The sequence below is a fragment of the Notamacropus eugenii genome, chromosome 5 (genome assembly GCF_028372415.1).
Source record: "Notamacropus eugenii isolate mMacEug1 chromosome 5, mMacEug1.pri_v2, whole genome shotgun sequence".
Classification (NCBI taxonomy): domain Eukaryota; kingdom Metazoa; phylum Chordata; class Mammalia; order Diprotodontia; family Macropodidae; genus Notamacropus; species Notamacropus eugenii.
In genome coordinates, this window is record NC_092876.1 from 142,203,941 (window position 1) to 142,219,831 (window position 15,891).

The following is a 15,891-nucleotide window of genomic DNA, read 5'->3' on the forward strand; positions in this document are numbered from 1 at the left end:
CTTTTTCAAAATCCTTTCACTATAGACTTAAAGTAGAAAAATATTCTACAGTTCAATAAGAAGATAATTTTCCTCAAGTATAAGGGGACAGCAGATTACTACAAAGCAATAAAAGGGAATACAAGAAACATTGGTTATAAAGGACTAACTCCATATATTAATCTGTCTAGTCAAATAGGCATGAAAATGACATGAAAAAAACATATAATAATACTCTACATTTATAGTCTCTAAAAAGTTAGACCTAACAGAAACAATCTAGTTCAAGCCCTTTATTTGATAGATATGGAAACTGAATCTACCCTAAGTGCTCCTACAATTAATGAACAACAGAGCCAGGAGAACTCTTTGACTTTTGATCCAGTGCTCTTACACTACACTATACTGTATAATGTCAAAGCACTTTTGTAGCACACTTTTACACCTATTATCTTGTTTGATCCTACTACCAATTTTCGTGAACTAAATAGGGGAAATGTTATCTTCATTTTTGATGAGGAAACTGAAGTTCACAAGGTTATTCAGGCCCAACATCAGATAGCTAGTTAGCGGCATAAATGAGATTAGAATCCAGGCCTTCCAATTCTGAGCAAAGCACTCCTTCCACCATATCATATTGCCTCCTATGGGAAACCACCATCCTACTAGTTACCCAGGTTTGCAACCTTGGTATCATCCTTGAGTCTTCATTTTCCCTTACTCTACATATCCAGTCATTTGAGAGTTGAAGAGCTTGTGTGAGAGAACGATTAAGAATCAAATAGGCGTGAGCAAAAGACAGAAAGCACGAGGAAAATGGAGGACTTCAGTTCTTTCTCACAGCAGCAGCAATGGGAAACAACAGCTCATGTACAAAGCATAGATAGGGATCATTTGCCACCCTACTTCCATTCTTACTTTGTATTCTCCTAAGAGGCGGCTCCTTTCATCCAGTTTCCTCTGAAGATCTACCTGTAAGAAGGACAAGAAACAGCTTCACTGGAATACTTGCCAACCCAAGATAACACAGATATCTGACTATGTTAAACAGCATATTATGTTGCTCAGGGGAAAAAGCAGAAGCCCCTTATGTCTCATCAGAGACACATTCTGACTGCAGATACTTTCAGCCTAGTGTCTCAGGGTCTTCAAAGTTGCTGAAGGGCCCAAAAATCTCTCTGCCCACTATGGCCTGGGATATATCTGGGAACAGAGATAAACCCAGTGTAACATAAGAACACACACCGGTATTGGTAGCCTGGGGGTCCTTCATACTGTGTTCAAAAAGGTCACCTGTCCCAGATTCCATCCAGAGATCCTTCATATAACTCACATTCTGGTTGTGTAGCTCATCTTTGTCCATATTTGCTCTCAAAAGTTCTTGTTTAAGTTGAAGAACAGATGTGTCTTGTTGAGTCAATCTCTGTTGCAATGCATCCTGGGAGAAAGTATATCTTAATGTAGTTATGCTCCATTATCTGGCCATTGTTAAGTGTCTACTTTGTGCACTGCCATTCTATTTGGCATGGTGGTTATTGTGGTCTCTGCCCACCATAATCTCACAATGTATTTGGGAAGGTAAAACTGTTAGTTTTCTTGCTACACTTCAAAATCCCTCCCTTAACATCATCCACTGTTCTTTGCTCCAGCCTCTGAAGAGGCAGCCCTTCTCCTGGCCATGGCCAATGGCAAGTACCTTTTATTTATAAAGTACCCTTGATTCCATCTCCTTCCATCTTCTCTGGAAAATTGCTTCCATAATCACCCCCTCTCTTTCTAATCTTAAATCTCTTCTTATCTATGAAATCCTTCCCTGCTGCCTACAAACACATTCAAGCCTCCCCAATCCTTACAGAACCTTCAGGAAACACCCTATCAAGTGACTGCCTTAGATGTCTCTTCCTTTTCCTAGTCAAACTCCTAGAAAACACTGTCTACACTTCCTGCCTCCACCTTTCCTTTCATTCACTTCTCAGTTGCTGCCATTCGGTTTCCCAACTTCATTCCTCACCTGAAACTGCCCTCTCTACGATAACCAGTGATCTAATTGCTAAGCCTGATGATCTTTTCTCAGCCTTCATCCTTGTCCACTTTGCTTTTTTGCACCTGCCACTGTTAACCATCCTGTCCTCCTGGTGACTCTCTCCCCTGTTTTTGTTTAATGACCACTCTCTCAGCTCTCCTCCAACTGGTCTGACAACTCCGTCCCAGACTTCTTGGATGGGTCACCATTCCTAACTCTTACACAACTGCAAGTGTACTCCAAGGTTCTCTCTTGGGTCCCCTATTCTCTCTCACTGTGTAATCTTATCTGCTCCCATGGGTTGAATGATCATCTCTACTTAGGTGACTCTCAGATTTTTATATTCAGTCCTAGTTTGTCACCTGTGCTCTAGGAAGCTTGTATCTTCTGCTGACTACTGGACATTTTGAAAAAGATGTTCTAGAGGCATCTCAAACTCAAGAGGTCTAAAACAGAACTCATCTTTCCCCAACTTAGACCTCCCCCCATAACTTCCCTATTTGTTGAGAGCATCCCCATCCTTCTAGGCACCCAGATTTGCATCTTTGCTATTATCCCTGAGTTCTCATTTTCCCGCACTCTACACATCCAGTAACTAAGCCTGATGACATGTTTCTACCTACACAGTAGCTCTCAAATCTGTCCCTTTCTGATCACATGGCCACCATACTGGTTCAGGACCTCATCATCTCCTGCCTGGTAAATTGCAACCACTAGCTTCCTAATTGGGCTCCCAGCCTCAAGTCTCTTCCTACTCCAGTCCATCTTCCACATAGCTGCCAAAGAGAATTTTCATAAAGTACAGGTCTAACCTTGCCATTCCCCTAATTAACAAACTCCAATGGCTCCCAATTGTCTTTCAGATTTAGATTTTTAAAGCCCTTCATATTCTGGCTTCCACCATCTGCTTACTTTAATTCCCTTTTCCATTCATACATACTCTGCAGTTCAGCTAGAGTGGCCTTGTCACTACTCTTACACATGACACTCTAGACCAGAGGTTTCCAAACTTATTTGGCCTACCACCCCCTTCACAAAAAATTACTCAGCACTCCCCTGGAAATCTACTTTCTTTAATCCTTCAACAGTTTTTTTTTAAATTTGTGTCATTTCAAAAAAATATAATTTTTTTTAAAAAGAAATCTTAAATTTAATAATTTATTGTAAATTTGTGGGGTTCTTCCCCAATATTGAAATTTTGATGATGCAATATTATATCATGTAACCATATAATATCGTATTGTAAATAAGTCATTACATGCACATATTCCTGCCGATGCATGCTAGACTTCTTGACAATCTGCTACTAGCTTGTTAAACCCTGTTGGTGGACTTGAATCAGTTAAATGCAACAACTTGCATTTTGTGTGTCTATTTGGAAAATAACGTAATCACTATGTCTTTAACTCTATTATACAACAGATGAAACTTGCACGAAAGATTTTTCAAAATTTTCTTAACTGCTTTCCTTACGCTTGCTTTTATTCAATACTCCCCATTTGCACTTGAGGATACGACCACTCTGCTGCATAGTTCCAGCACCCCCCAGGGGGTGATATTGGCTACTTTGGGAACCTATGCTCTAGACTGGTTCAAACTCTGCCTTTCTAGCTGTATAACTCTGGATAAGTCACTTAACCTCTCTGGAACTCAAGTTTCATCTATAAAATGATGGGCTTGAATTAACTGACCTTCCTAAGGTCCCTTAGAGGCAACTAAGTGTCAAAGTGGATATAATGTGCTGGTCTTGGAGTCAGGAAAAATTGAGTTCAAAACCAGCCTAAGACAATTACTACCTGTGTGACCCTGGGCAAATCAATTTGCTTCTGCTTGCCTCAATTTCCTCATTTGTAAAATGAGAATAGTTACAGCACCTATCTGCCAGGGTTGTTATGAGATCAAATGAGATAATGCTTGTAAAACACTCAGCATTGTACCTGGCACATAGTAAATGCTTAATATTCCTTCCTTCCTTTCTTCCATCCTTCCAGCTCTATATTTATGATCTCATGATCTCCAATCTCTGAATCTTTGCACTGGATTTTCTCCATGACCAGAATGTATTCTTTCTATGACCCTACCTCTTAAAATCCCTTGTTTCCTTCCGAACCAGCTCAAGTACCATCTTCTATATGAATCTTTTCCTGTTTCCCTTTCCACTCACCACCTCCAGCTGCCAGTGCTCCTCCCCAAACAATACTTTTTATTTATTTTTTAATACTCATATATGTTCATATTCTATAATAGAACGGAGGCACCTTGAGAGAATTTTCATTTTTGTCTTGGTCTCTCCAACGCCCTGCACAGTGCCTGGTACATAAGTGCTGATTAACTGATTGACAGTATGGGGACCAGATCAGATTTCATTAATATAGGGAATTCTAGTGCAGAGACAACCTACTCTGTTGCAGGTGGATGACTTGGAATCAAGTTCCTGAGGGCCCTGGCAGACTGTGTGACCAGGGGCTACACAGATGGTATGTGTTAGTAGTAGGATACGAACTCAGGTCTTGCTGACTCCAAACCTAGCACTCTATTCACTTTGCTAGGCAAGCAGAACCTCACAGATTATGAGGGACATACAGGGAAAATGAGATAATATATGAGTATGCATATTTTGCAATACAGACAAAAATAAATAAAAAAGTTAGAAAATGAAAAAGTCAATGAGGACTGAAATTATCAGAGAAGTCCACAGAACTTCTCTGTCACAGAGAAAGGTAGAACTGGGGGAGGGAATGAAGGGAAGAGAGAGAATTTGAAACTGGAGGGAAAAAAGTAGGATCTGAATTAAGTCTTGAAAGATTGAGATATACATAGACAGGAAAAGAGGCATTCTATATGGGAGAGACAGTCATTTTTTCTTATTTCACAAACATTCAGGGCACAAAAAAGAGCCTTTTAAATCATCTGTGAGGATGGCCTCAGGGGCTTTTACTGCAGTATCACGCTTTACTTGTGGTTCAAAGATATTGGGTAGCATCTCTCTGATCTCAGGGTACATGGCCTACCACCTTTTATTTTCTCCATCTCACAGATCATGGAAATACAATGCAACTTGTACTCTGCAGAAACACAATGTAGTGTTTGTTTGCAGAGGCGGGGTAGGAGGAGTTGGGGTACAAAGAGAAAGTGTATGACCCATTTTTACATGTGGCAATAACCTTGACAGAGCTGGGTAATAGGACTACTGATCTGAGATGCCCTTGGCCTTCAACGTCCCAGAATTATTCTCTAACCTACAGATGGAAAATAAAGGAGAAAGGACAGCAGCATCAAAGCCTTTCTTCTTTAGGGCTGGGAGGACATGGTTTACATATGACTGTAGCCAAGGTGGCATGGAAACTCTGGGCACCAAAAGCATTCAAGGAAAGAAGCCTCAACTGAACAGAGATACTCTATCCCTCAGATGGAGTCAGTGTCTAACACAGAAGTCCAGATTTCTGTACCCCCTCCACCAGAAGACAACATTCTCTTAGGCAATCAAATAAAAGAGTTAGCTTGTATTTCTCTTTACCTTTATTCCCTGCAAATTTCTGACTTCTTGTTTGCATTTCAGCAACTCTTTCTAAAAAAAAAAAAAAAACGGTTAGATTAGATGGATTTTGCCATTTGCATTGTCTCAGAAGCATCGCCTCCCCCTGTCTCACAGAGCAAAACAATGAGGACATTCCATGATAGAAAACAAAATGAAGGCCTCATTTAGTCAGCATCAAATGATAAATCACAGAATAGCTGGCAGAGGCCCACAGAGTCATCTCCAGTCTCCCCTTGGCTGCCTGAAGAACTATACGGACCCTTTTGGGACAGGAGGGAAAGGGAAGATTCCAGACCCATTTCAGTACTTAATCCTCACTTGGAGAAAGCCTTCCATATATGGCCTGAAGTGTCATAGCTCAAGTAACCTAAATCCCTCTTACTGAAACATAAGATATGTTAATATGTGTTTTGCCAAGTGTTAGATTATCTTAGTTCAACCCAATACTGGGCAAAGGGTCAGAGAGCTCCTAAAGACCAATCAGTGCCTTCTGGGGAACTTAGCATTTAGATGAGAACACGTTTCCTCCAGAAAAGTCCTAGGTCAATGCCTCACCATGTCATGGAGGCCACCTTGAGTTCTCAAAAGCTGTGCCAGTAGAATACAACCAAGGCATACAAGCTGGATAGGTTTCAAGGGCAGCTCCGGATTTGGACGGTGGTTCAGAAGGAGCTTAGTTAAGTTCTGAGAAACTGGTTACAAGAAAGTTGGCCACAAGATGGTGAGTTTTCTTGGCACAGCAACTCCTTGAAATTGTCTGCTAAAGTGGAGAGGGAATATAGTCCCCTACCAAATAAATCATACATCCTTAATATGTTGAAGTACAAAGATATGGTCTGGAATATGGCAAGGATTACCTGAAAAACTTTGTTTCATGATAAATACGAATCCATATGTATGTCTGGGAGTCTATATCTATAGAACAGATTTTTAAAGAGGGGAAAATCCATGGTCCTCTCATTTCTTTTCTTCCTACTTCACACCATGAGTTTGCTGGAAACTCTTTTATGTTAAGAAACTCTAAAACGTATTTGGGAAAAGCAATCCGTACTGACCCTAAATCTTTTAAATAGTTTTTTTTCATAGTTTATTATACATATATATATGTAGCTGTACCTTCAGGTCCTGATTTTCTTCCATGCTCTGGTCTAGACGACTTTGGATTATGATCTAAATATAAGAGAAAAAGAATAGTTATGCCCTGGAAGACTGCTCCTCACACAAACCAAACATACAAAATCTCAGGGGGAAAGAAGGAGCTCACCAGTTGCTCCTCAGGGTTGGCTCCTGGTTCAAAGAGAGCCAAGGGTCTTTCTTGTTCATCTTCAGGCAGGGACCCATTAAGCAGCAAGGCCTGAAGATCAACAAAGGCAAAGTGAAATGTGACCCCTCCAATCAGGTGGTTTGTGCCCAGTGAGCTGTGGCTAAACTAGAATCACTAACCAACTTCTCCTAGAAACTCCTCTATAGCTTTGGCTGTTCCCTCTTTCTGTGCAGATGCATGCTAATCTTGGGACAATCTGAAGTTCTGACCCTGTCCATGCACCAAGCCTTCTATCACTGCTCTGAATTCACCTGTATCCTCAGCCATAAAAGCCCCCCTCAGTCCCAGGAGGTAACTGGAGAACAAACCCTGCTTTCAGGAACAGTTGGAAGCATTTCAAATCAGAGCTACTCAAACTGGCTTTAACCGACAATACAGGGAACCAAAAACAGAGGTTGTTTCTGCTGGCTTTGAAAAGTACTTTACAATGAATCATTTGGAATGTGTCTAGGGGATGGGGGAAGGGAAGAAGGGGAGGTTAACTGATATAGATTAACAAAAACAATCCTCATTCTAACTCCCAAGGTTACTTTGAAGATGTGCATAGAAAAAGTAGGGAATGTGTTTGTATGGAGATTATATGTCCCCATTCATTTCAACTCTCCACAATGAACCTTGCTTTTATCAGAGGATCAGTTATAGCGCCAGGATTGATTATCAGCTGAGCTACAGAAAATAATTAAAAGAGGCGGTTTGAAGAAGCCGACTCTGCTTTATAACCAAATTGAGTCACAATTCTGCCAAGTGAGATAAAGGATTACATAGGTCATATATTGTTTTGGCGAACATCTCAGTATACTAAAAAGGTTAAGTCTGACCAATGGCTCATTTTCAGCATCTCAAAAGAATTTGAATTTATGATAAGAATACGATCTGAAACTTCATGGTTACAAGTAGAAAGAGAATGGGGCATCTAGAAAATGGTTCAGTCTTTAATAATGAACTCATTAACAAGCTTTAAGTAAAGATATATTGATGGGTGAGAAATGTAGGCCATAGCTGTGCTGCAACTTAGTCATCATTGAAACCTTTAAGGAGTCCACAGGATCCTATGAGTTATTCTGTGTCTTGGAGCAGAATTCAATTCTCCTTATAATTATGTGGCTCTGAATTAACAAGCCTCTCTGTTTGCAAGGGATACTGCAGTGTTGACTTTCAGGCTGACTCTTCATTTTTCTTACTTTCTCACCAACCAATGGCTCTCTCCCTATTGGAGGAACATAAACCTTCCTGAGAACCAAATGATGGATATCTATATTCATAGAATGTAAACGATCCTGGGGTAAATCTGTGTCAAGTGTATGTCCCAAAGTTCTTCCATGGTGTATTGCCATGTACGATTGTATAACCTAGGAAAACATTTCATTAGTTATTCCTGGAGCACTAGAGGAGAATCTGAATTACCTTTAAAATACTGAGTCAAAAATGGAAAAATCACCGATTCCTCTCCATGTTGTTCTTAGGCAATACATACTCCTGACTTCCTCAGTCCCAAACGCATACATTATGCAGATGGCTTAGGTCACTATGCCAATCTCCTTTTTTCTTTGGGAACCTTTTGTGTCTCTTCTCTGTCCTCGGCTGGCTGGGTGTACCCCATCCACCGCCTGCCTGCTGCTTGCACCACACGCACAATGTAGGCTTTGTTTACGTGTCTATAAATATTTGACAATTCAGAAACTGCACCGTTCCCAGCACAAATGAAAAAAGATTATTCCTGAGCAATTTCAGGGTCGTCAGCACACTACTCTGGGTCCCTCCCACACAAGGGACAGGCATATAAAAACAACGAAGTGGGGGTTATTCAGTGTGGGAACTATGTCAAGTGGGTAGTCAGTTCCTTTGGGGAGATTTGCTGAACTGGCCCTACAGGTAGAATATGGAAAATGTTCAAGGGTTTTATTTCTCTTAAGGAAAACCTACTCTACCTGGTCACTGAGATATGGAATCCATGAAAATTGCAATTTTCATTACTGAGCAACATCTCTGACCTGGAATTAACTGAAAATTTGGGGTGCTGGTTCCAAAACTACTCTTAAGACAGTTCCTAAGAGAAATTGCACAACTATTCACGGTGTCTTTCATGAACAAAAATAGCAACTGTACCTCCACAGTCACCTGTAGGAAGAGAAACCCATCTCTCCAGAGCATAACTGACATAAACGTGCATAGGAGGGGAAAGGCTTTCCTGAAACCCTAGCAACTGAGTTATAGAAAGCACTTTCATGCCTCTGAAGTCAGAAAACAGAAACATTTCCTTGTTTCTCTTCCCCATCTGCTACCTGTCTTCCTGTCTCTCAACCCCACATTCAACTTTGACCTCCTATAAAAGGAAAACCAAGTTATTTTCATTAGACATAGTCGGGTGGGGAGGGGGGTGGGGTAAATCAGTGGATTATAAGGAGAAAACCCAAGAAAGTGAGCTACCTGTAGTCCAGATATCATTTTCTTTGCCTCTTCCATTTCTTTTTCTAAGTGTTCTTGCTGCTCCAGCAGCTGGTCTTCCCATGAAGTCTCTAGATACGTTCCTGGGCTCCCTGCTAGCCAGTCACGGTAAAATGGAGAATCTGTCTCTTCTACAAAGTGAAAAAAGTCAATGTGGCTCATGTTGATGAACAAGAGAAACCTTCTGGGAGAGAGGGTTCTCTGAGATGTCAGTCAGGGCTCCAGGCCTCCTTGCACCTGTTGGCACTGCACAAACTGAATCTCCACTAGGTGGGGGTGTGGAGTCAGGGATGGGGGTAGGGGTGAGAACAGCTCTAAGCAAAGCACCTTCCATGAACTCCAGGCTCAAGTCTCAGGGGAGCAACATATATATTCTCACAAAAAGGGGAATTGCTGCCCACACATTCCTCCTCTGGCACCACAAGAAGGAGGGGGGAAGGTATATCCCCAATCAGCATCTATTTGAAATGGTACATATGTACCAGGCTGATTTGGTTCTCAATTCCTAACATGTGTTCCCCGGGTCAGATTCCTACAGACTGCTCATAGAAGGTGTGGATGGAAGGGCTGCCAAATGTAATACATTTTTTTCTAGCTACGTGGGAGCTTCAGCTGCAGGACAATCATTTAATCCTCCTTTGTTCCAACGGTCAGTCATAAATACTGAACTCCGCCTCCAATATACCCTGGAGGCAAAGTACACTGGAAACAAACCAGAAAAACACCTTTCCTGCTCTCACCAGTTTTTATGTTCCCAGAGCAGGTACTGATAGTGCCCAGGTCAAGCGCTCATCTGAATTTCCCTAATTTGCAATAAACAAAGCAGCAAGAGCCATCATAATCATAAATGCGTAGAAAGAGCACTGAACTCAGAGTCAGGAAGACCTGGGCCCAAGCTCCTCTTGTGTGACCCTGAGCAAGTTCACTTAACTCAGGGGTGGGGAACCTGGGGCCTCGAAGAATGTGTGGCCCTCTAAGTTCTCAAGTGCAGCCCGTTGACTGAATCCAAACTTCACAGAACAAATCCCCTTCCTAAATCCCCTCAATAGGTGTCATCCAGGTGGCTGGCTCACTCACTAGGAACTCCCTACACACCTGAGTAATAACAGGTTTGGTGCTCAAAAGATGCACATAGCTGACATGTATACAGCATTTTAAGGTTTAAAAAACATTTCTTATGTTACCTCATTTGATATTCACAAGAACCCTGTGAGGTGAACCTCTATAGATACAGTCACCTCCATTTTACAACAGAGGGAACTGAGACTTGGAAAGTTTTAGGGGTCACTCAGCTAGTTAAGTGCTGAAAGCATGTTTCAAACATGGGTTTCTCCTGAATCCAAGCACGGTGTTCTTTTTATAACATCACCATATGAAGACTAAAGTGAGCTAAAGTAAGAGAGAATGACATTGAGGTTTTATTTCTGAAGCCGTTAATCCTATTTCTTTTAATTGGATGAAAATTCTATGAAAGTATCATCTGTTTGTTTGATTTCTAATCTGTTTCATCTATTTTGTGAGAGGGAAAGGGGAGTAGTCAATAGGGATACAAGGAATAACCAAGAAAGGGAGGTCATTCCTGTCCTTCCCTCCCAACTTCGAACCAATGATATGTTCTCGTAACAACCTGGCTGATGTTTAGACCTCAATCTAAGATCAGGGAAGAGTATGAAATTTTCTCCAAAAAAAATAAATAAATAAACTTTAAAAATAAATTTTAGCTCAGATGTTCATAAGATCATATAGTATCCTAGATGCAGCCAGGTAAGAAAAGACTTGTTCAGGGCACTGCAAGGTTTTTTGACACTTTGAACATTGGAGGTGACACTAACCAAGAGGACATAACCCTTCCAATTGGCCCCAAAGGCAGTAAGCCAAACCCTGGAAGTAGATATGGCCAGTAAACTGGAGAAGGCTGATAATCACAAATGACTCTTGAAAATTCTTCAGAAGGACACTGCCCAGATTAATAGGCAATGTCAGGAGAGGATGATAAGCACTACCTGTTCTGTTCTCCTGTCCTTCAGAAGGGATAATCACAAAATCTGCCCTCTCCTCCGACTGGGATATAATGGACTCACTCTTTGCACTGTGGATTGGACTTGGTGATGTCAGACTGGTGAAGGAAGAAAGAAGAGAAACAATTATTATACATGATCATTCAGGCACTACAAGCAACCTCAGTGCTCTGCTTCAGAGATGTATTCCCTGGTAAGGACCCAGTCCCATGGAAACATTCCCACAGCAAAGGTCAGCAAAGTTCCTCTAAGCCCAAATGACAAGATCACTAATAAGATCTTTATCATGGGGTCTGGCCAACTGTTTCTTATTGAAAAGTTTTGGGATATTCAAAACCCAATCCCAGAGCTGAGAAAATAATGCCAGTCTGCATCTTGCTACTGATTTGGGACCTGGAATGAAAGCAAAGTGTTATACATTGGTTTGTCACAAGACAAATGTGGCACTTCTGATGGTAAAAGTAGGGAAGGCAAGGTGGGCATACTCATGGGCTAATCCCAAAATAAAAGAGAAAAAGAGAGGCAGAGAGAGAAGCAGAGAAGAAAAAAGAGAGGAGAAGGGGGGACAAGGAGGAGAAGGGAGAGAGGTGGATAGAAAGGAAGGGAAAGAGAGAGATTAAGCAGAGGGGCAAAAGCAGAGAGTAGACTTGGAAGAAGCCATTGAGGTCCACATGGACACACATTTCATATTAAGCCGGAAAATAAGTAATGTAACATGGAACCATGTAATGGCTGGAAAATGTATGGGAGCCAGAAAGGCAGAGTATGGTTTAGCGCTCAGTTCTTTAGACTGTGTCTTTCAGAGCTGAGATTCCTCAAACCTGATGGTGGTAGGTACAGAGGAAGGAGCTGTCTAATTTGGTTTGGCTAGTTTGGCCCTACAAGCAAAAAGTTGTTTATTAGGACTCTGACAACTACATTTGCAAATTGCCACCAGCAGATAATTGTCTTAGCAATTCGTTATTTCAAGGCTATTAGAATCAATTAGGTTATCAAGGAAAAGAAACTTTTAATCCTCCAAAACTAAGTGTACAAATAAGACAAGGTGTAAAGGTAATACAGTTGTGACCTCTCCTCTGATAAAGAACCTTTTTAATTTGAGCTGCACCTTGAGAACATTAACGCTGAAACAATCTCAGAGACTGTGGGGTCTGCAGTCCCAGGCCCCTCTCATGAATTCTTCCCAAATCCGTCACCCAGACAACAGCAAAAGTGTCTAGGGTTCACTGACCCATTTAATGTGCCCCTAAAGTCTCCCAGACTAATCCTCACAAGCATGATCAGGAGTTAATGTTTCATTCTTCCTAAGACAGAAAGAGAGGCCAGCAAAAACAAAAGCAAAGCTGAGTGGAAGTTATCTGGAGAAATTTCTAATTCTCAAATGCTGTCTGAAGGGACAGTGTCCCCATCCTCTTTACTGTCCCTGGGTTAAGGGCTGGGGTGGGAATAACCTCAATTAGGGAGGACATTCTCTCCCCCGATCCTTTCCCAATGACAAAAGTTAGTGGGAAAGACCCTCACGTCATATCTAGCTCAACCCTACAGGTCTGATCTGCTCTTTCAGAGGGGCTTTCTCCACATCTTTCTCATCAGTCCTTCAATCATTCAGACAGTAGAGCATCTAAGCTAACATGATTTATGGGCACAGAAATAAGAGATGCTTCTGTTCTTAGAACAATACCCTGCTTCTCAGGGGCACAGATTTGGAGTTGTTTAGGTTCTAACACTAACGTCCTTAAAGAAACAGGGATCCAGGTTTGGAAATTCCGGAATAGCTCTTCAGTAGCTGGTTTCCGTATGTGTTTGTGTGGGTTTTTGTTTTTTATAATAAAAGAGACAATTTGAGTCCCTAATGACAAGGCACGATGGAGTGTGGGGACTGTCCAGAAACCCTGGGGGACTACAATGCTGTTGGCATGCATTCCGACGGGCAGCAGGAGGCACGTACTGAGCCTTGTGTTGAAGCTGGCACAGATGGTCTGGGCACGGGAGAGGTGCCTGAGCCCCAGCCCCGAGCCGCCACAGATGTGCCCCTCCGAGCACGGCTGGTATGCCAACGCATGCTCGGCTCCACCCTCACCACGCCCATGCGCGCTGCCCCCCATATAAGGGCAGAAGGAGGCGGACGCCCGGGCACCCAGCTGGGTCGGAGGAGTGTCAGAGCAGGCAGAGGAAAACAACGTTTGTTTCTCCAACTGAGGTTGCCTGGTGCGAAGCAAAGGGGGAGAGGTGGCAGGAGGGAGCCGGGCTGAGCGAGAAGGTGAAGGGTGCGGGGGAGCACCCGCGTGGTCCCGGGCACGCGTGCAGCCCAGGAAGGAAGGGAGCTTCTCCTGGGAGACGGAGGGAGGAACGTGAAGTCCGTGGGTCTCAGTCAGACATGTTTTAGTCCCAATCACGAGCAGGATGACTGCCTTCCCCCCCACCCCCCCGGCCGGTGGTCCACACCTCCTGCTTCCCCGCCCCCAACGTCAGCAGGAGCATCGATGGAGGCGGCGGCTGGCGGTGAGGGGGCATTCCCTACCTGCCAGACACGGTCCAAGGCCCTCCCCCCCCGCTCTCCGCGCCCCTCGGGCCGGCCCGGCGCTGCCCGCAGCTCCCAAACCCGCCGCGTTTTCAGGGCGACCTTGGCGCTGCCCCCTCCCCCACCCCGCCCCCCGCGGCCCCGGGGCTGGCGCAGACGCGCCCCACCCCCACCCGGCCCGCCGCCCGCGATGACAAAGGTGACCCGGCTCACCATTTGACCTGCGTCCCTCCCATGGTCCCCTCCGGGCTCCGGCCTCAGCAAGCCCGCTGGTCCAGGCGGAGTGGGAGACTGGTCCGGGTTACGTCTCCCCGGCCGGCGGGCATGTCTCACCCCCGGCCAGGGGCAGGAGGAGCCGGCTGGAGGGAAGGCGTCCCCCTGGGCGGGTCAGGGGTGCGCAGGACGGAGAGCGGGGGTCCCAGCCCCGGGGAGTGCTGACAGCTCGGCCTCGGTGCGGGCTGCCCGTCCCTAGCCCTGGCATTTTGGCCCTCGCCGCCGCGAGGCTGCGCGCATCCCTGGGCTCCCGGGCATCTCAACCCATCGCCTCAGCGCCCGAGCCAGGAAGGCGGCGGCTCGGCTCCGGCCGCGGGTGCCGGCAGAGTGGGCAGGGGCGGCGACCGTGGCAGCCCCTCCGCTCGCTCCCGCAGCCTGCTGTGTGTCACCCGCGCGGGGAGGGCGGCGGCGGCGGCGGTGCGGGGCTCCCGGCCGGCGCGATGCCCGCACGGCGCGGCGCGACGGGCGGACTGGTGCGGGGCTCCGGGAGGAGAGCGAGGGAGGGAAGGAGGCCGGGAGGGAGGGGCTGGGGGAGGGAGGCGCTGCGCGGAGGGGGGAGGGGAGGGAGCGCGGGCGGCCGAGGAGGCCGAGCGGAGGCCGCCGTGGCCCTGGGCCGGCTGCCCCGGGCCGGGAGAGGGTGGCCTTTTCCAATCTGAACCCGTCCTTCGTGGACACAGCGGCCGGGAGGCAGACCCGAAGGAGGCTCCGCGCGGGGCGGGGGCGGGGGCGCCCCTCCGACGTCACCGCCCCGCGGGGGGGGGGGGGGGCTTTGGTTCTGGTTTTTAAACTGGCTAGTTTGTTTTTTAAATACACAGCGTCCAGCGACCCCGAAATTATCACGCCAAAGCCGCTGTGCCCCTGCCCCGCACGCGTGGAGGCGCAGAGGAGGAAGGGCCTGGCCATGAGGGGGGCACTGCCACCCCAGCACCCTCATCTCCCAGACCTTGACTCCAAAGCCCTCGTTCACCTGGGCGCACGCAGATCGGGGGGTGACACCCGCCTAGAACACCGTCTAATAAGCCTCTCCAGTCCCCCTGGAGTCCGTCCCCTTGACTTCGGAGAATCTCTCTCCTGTTCCACATCCGAGAGGGAGTTGGAAGCAATTATTTAGGTCTCCCCTCCCAGAGGGGCTCATTGAGGAAAAGACCAAGGACTGGCTACCCAGCAGGGGGCAGTAAACGGGAGATAATGAGATTCCAAAAGAAAGGTGAAATAAGGGAGAATGGAACAACAGAAAAGTCAGGGTGGCCTATTTTCCTCTGAGGCCCCCCCTTCGACAAGCTGGGATGATTTTTCCATGTCTGCATCATTTCCAGTGAGTCACTTGTTCTCAACGTCGCACCCCCCACAGTCCTGCCTAGGCCTCGAAGAAGACAGCAGGTGCTCTCAGAGGAAAGGCAGACTCTTCTGCTGTCTGACTCAGGCAGGCTACAGGAGGTTCTGCAGAGTGAAAGGCCTTGTAGGCCAGCAGGAAACAATACATCTAATTGTACTACTGAACATCCTTTGAATTTGTCCCAAGTGATAGTCTCATGAAACAAAAAAGGCTAGGAAAAAATGTCAGGGACCAGCAATCTCTGCCTGAAAGTCCATTCTGGAAGTGTGGGAATTACATCAAGTTGAACAGAGTTGCCAACATTTTGTAACATTCTTTCTTTTGCAAAGAATTCAAAATGACTTCAATAAATCAGAAAAAGGTTCATTAAAGACAGGATGGCATTCAACATGAACAAGAAATAAATGAGAGAAACCCAAAACATAGAAACAGAA

The 15,891-nt window shown here is 45.3% G+C and overlaps 1 protein-coding gene across 4 annotated transcripts in view; it reads right to left on the reverse strand.

Annotated features, from left to right (window-relative positions):
- DIXDC1 (DIX domain containing 1) overlaps positions 1 to 15,891 on the reverse strand; it is a 66,238-nt gene that overhangs the window by 16,238 nt on the left and 34,109 nt on the right. For 3 of the 4 annotated variants that reach the window (XM_072611112.1, XM_072611111.1, XM_072611110.1), the window contains 7 exons: positions 11,313 to 11,425; positions 9,292 to 9,440; positions 6,805 to 6,894; positions 6,657 to 6,710; positions 5,520 to 5,570; positions 1,313 to 1,417; positions 898 to 951 (listed from right to left, as the gene is read on the reverse strand). In XM_072611112.1, the coding sequence (XP_072467213.1) occupies positions 898 to 951; positions 1,313 to 1,417; positions 5,520 to 5,570; positions 6,657 to 6,710; positions 6,805 to 6,894; positions 9,292 to 9,440; positions 11,313 to 11,425 (616 nt within the window). Of the gene's footprint in view, positions 1 to 897; positions 952 to 1,312; positions 1,418 to 5,519; positions 5,571 to 6,656; positions 6,711 to 6,804; positions 6,895 to 9,291; positions 9,441 to 11,312; positions 11,426 to 14,061; positions 14,231 to 15,891 lie in introns of those variants that run through there. The other variant, XM_072611113.1, reaches the window with a different exon arrangement.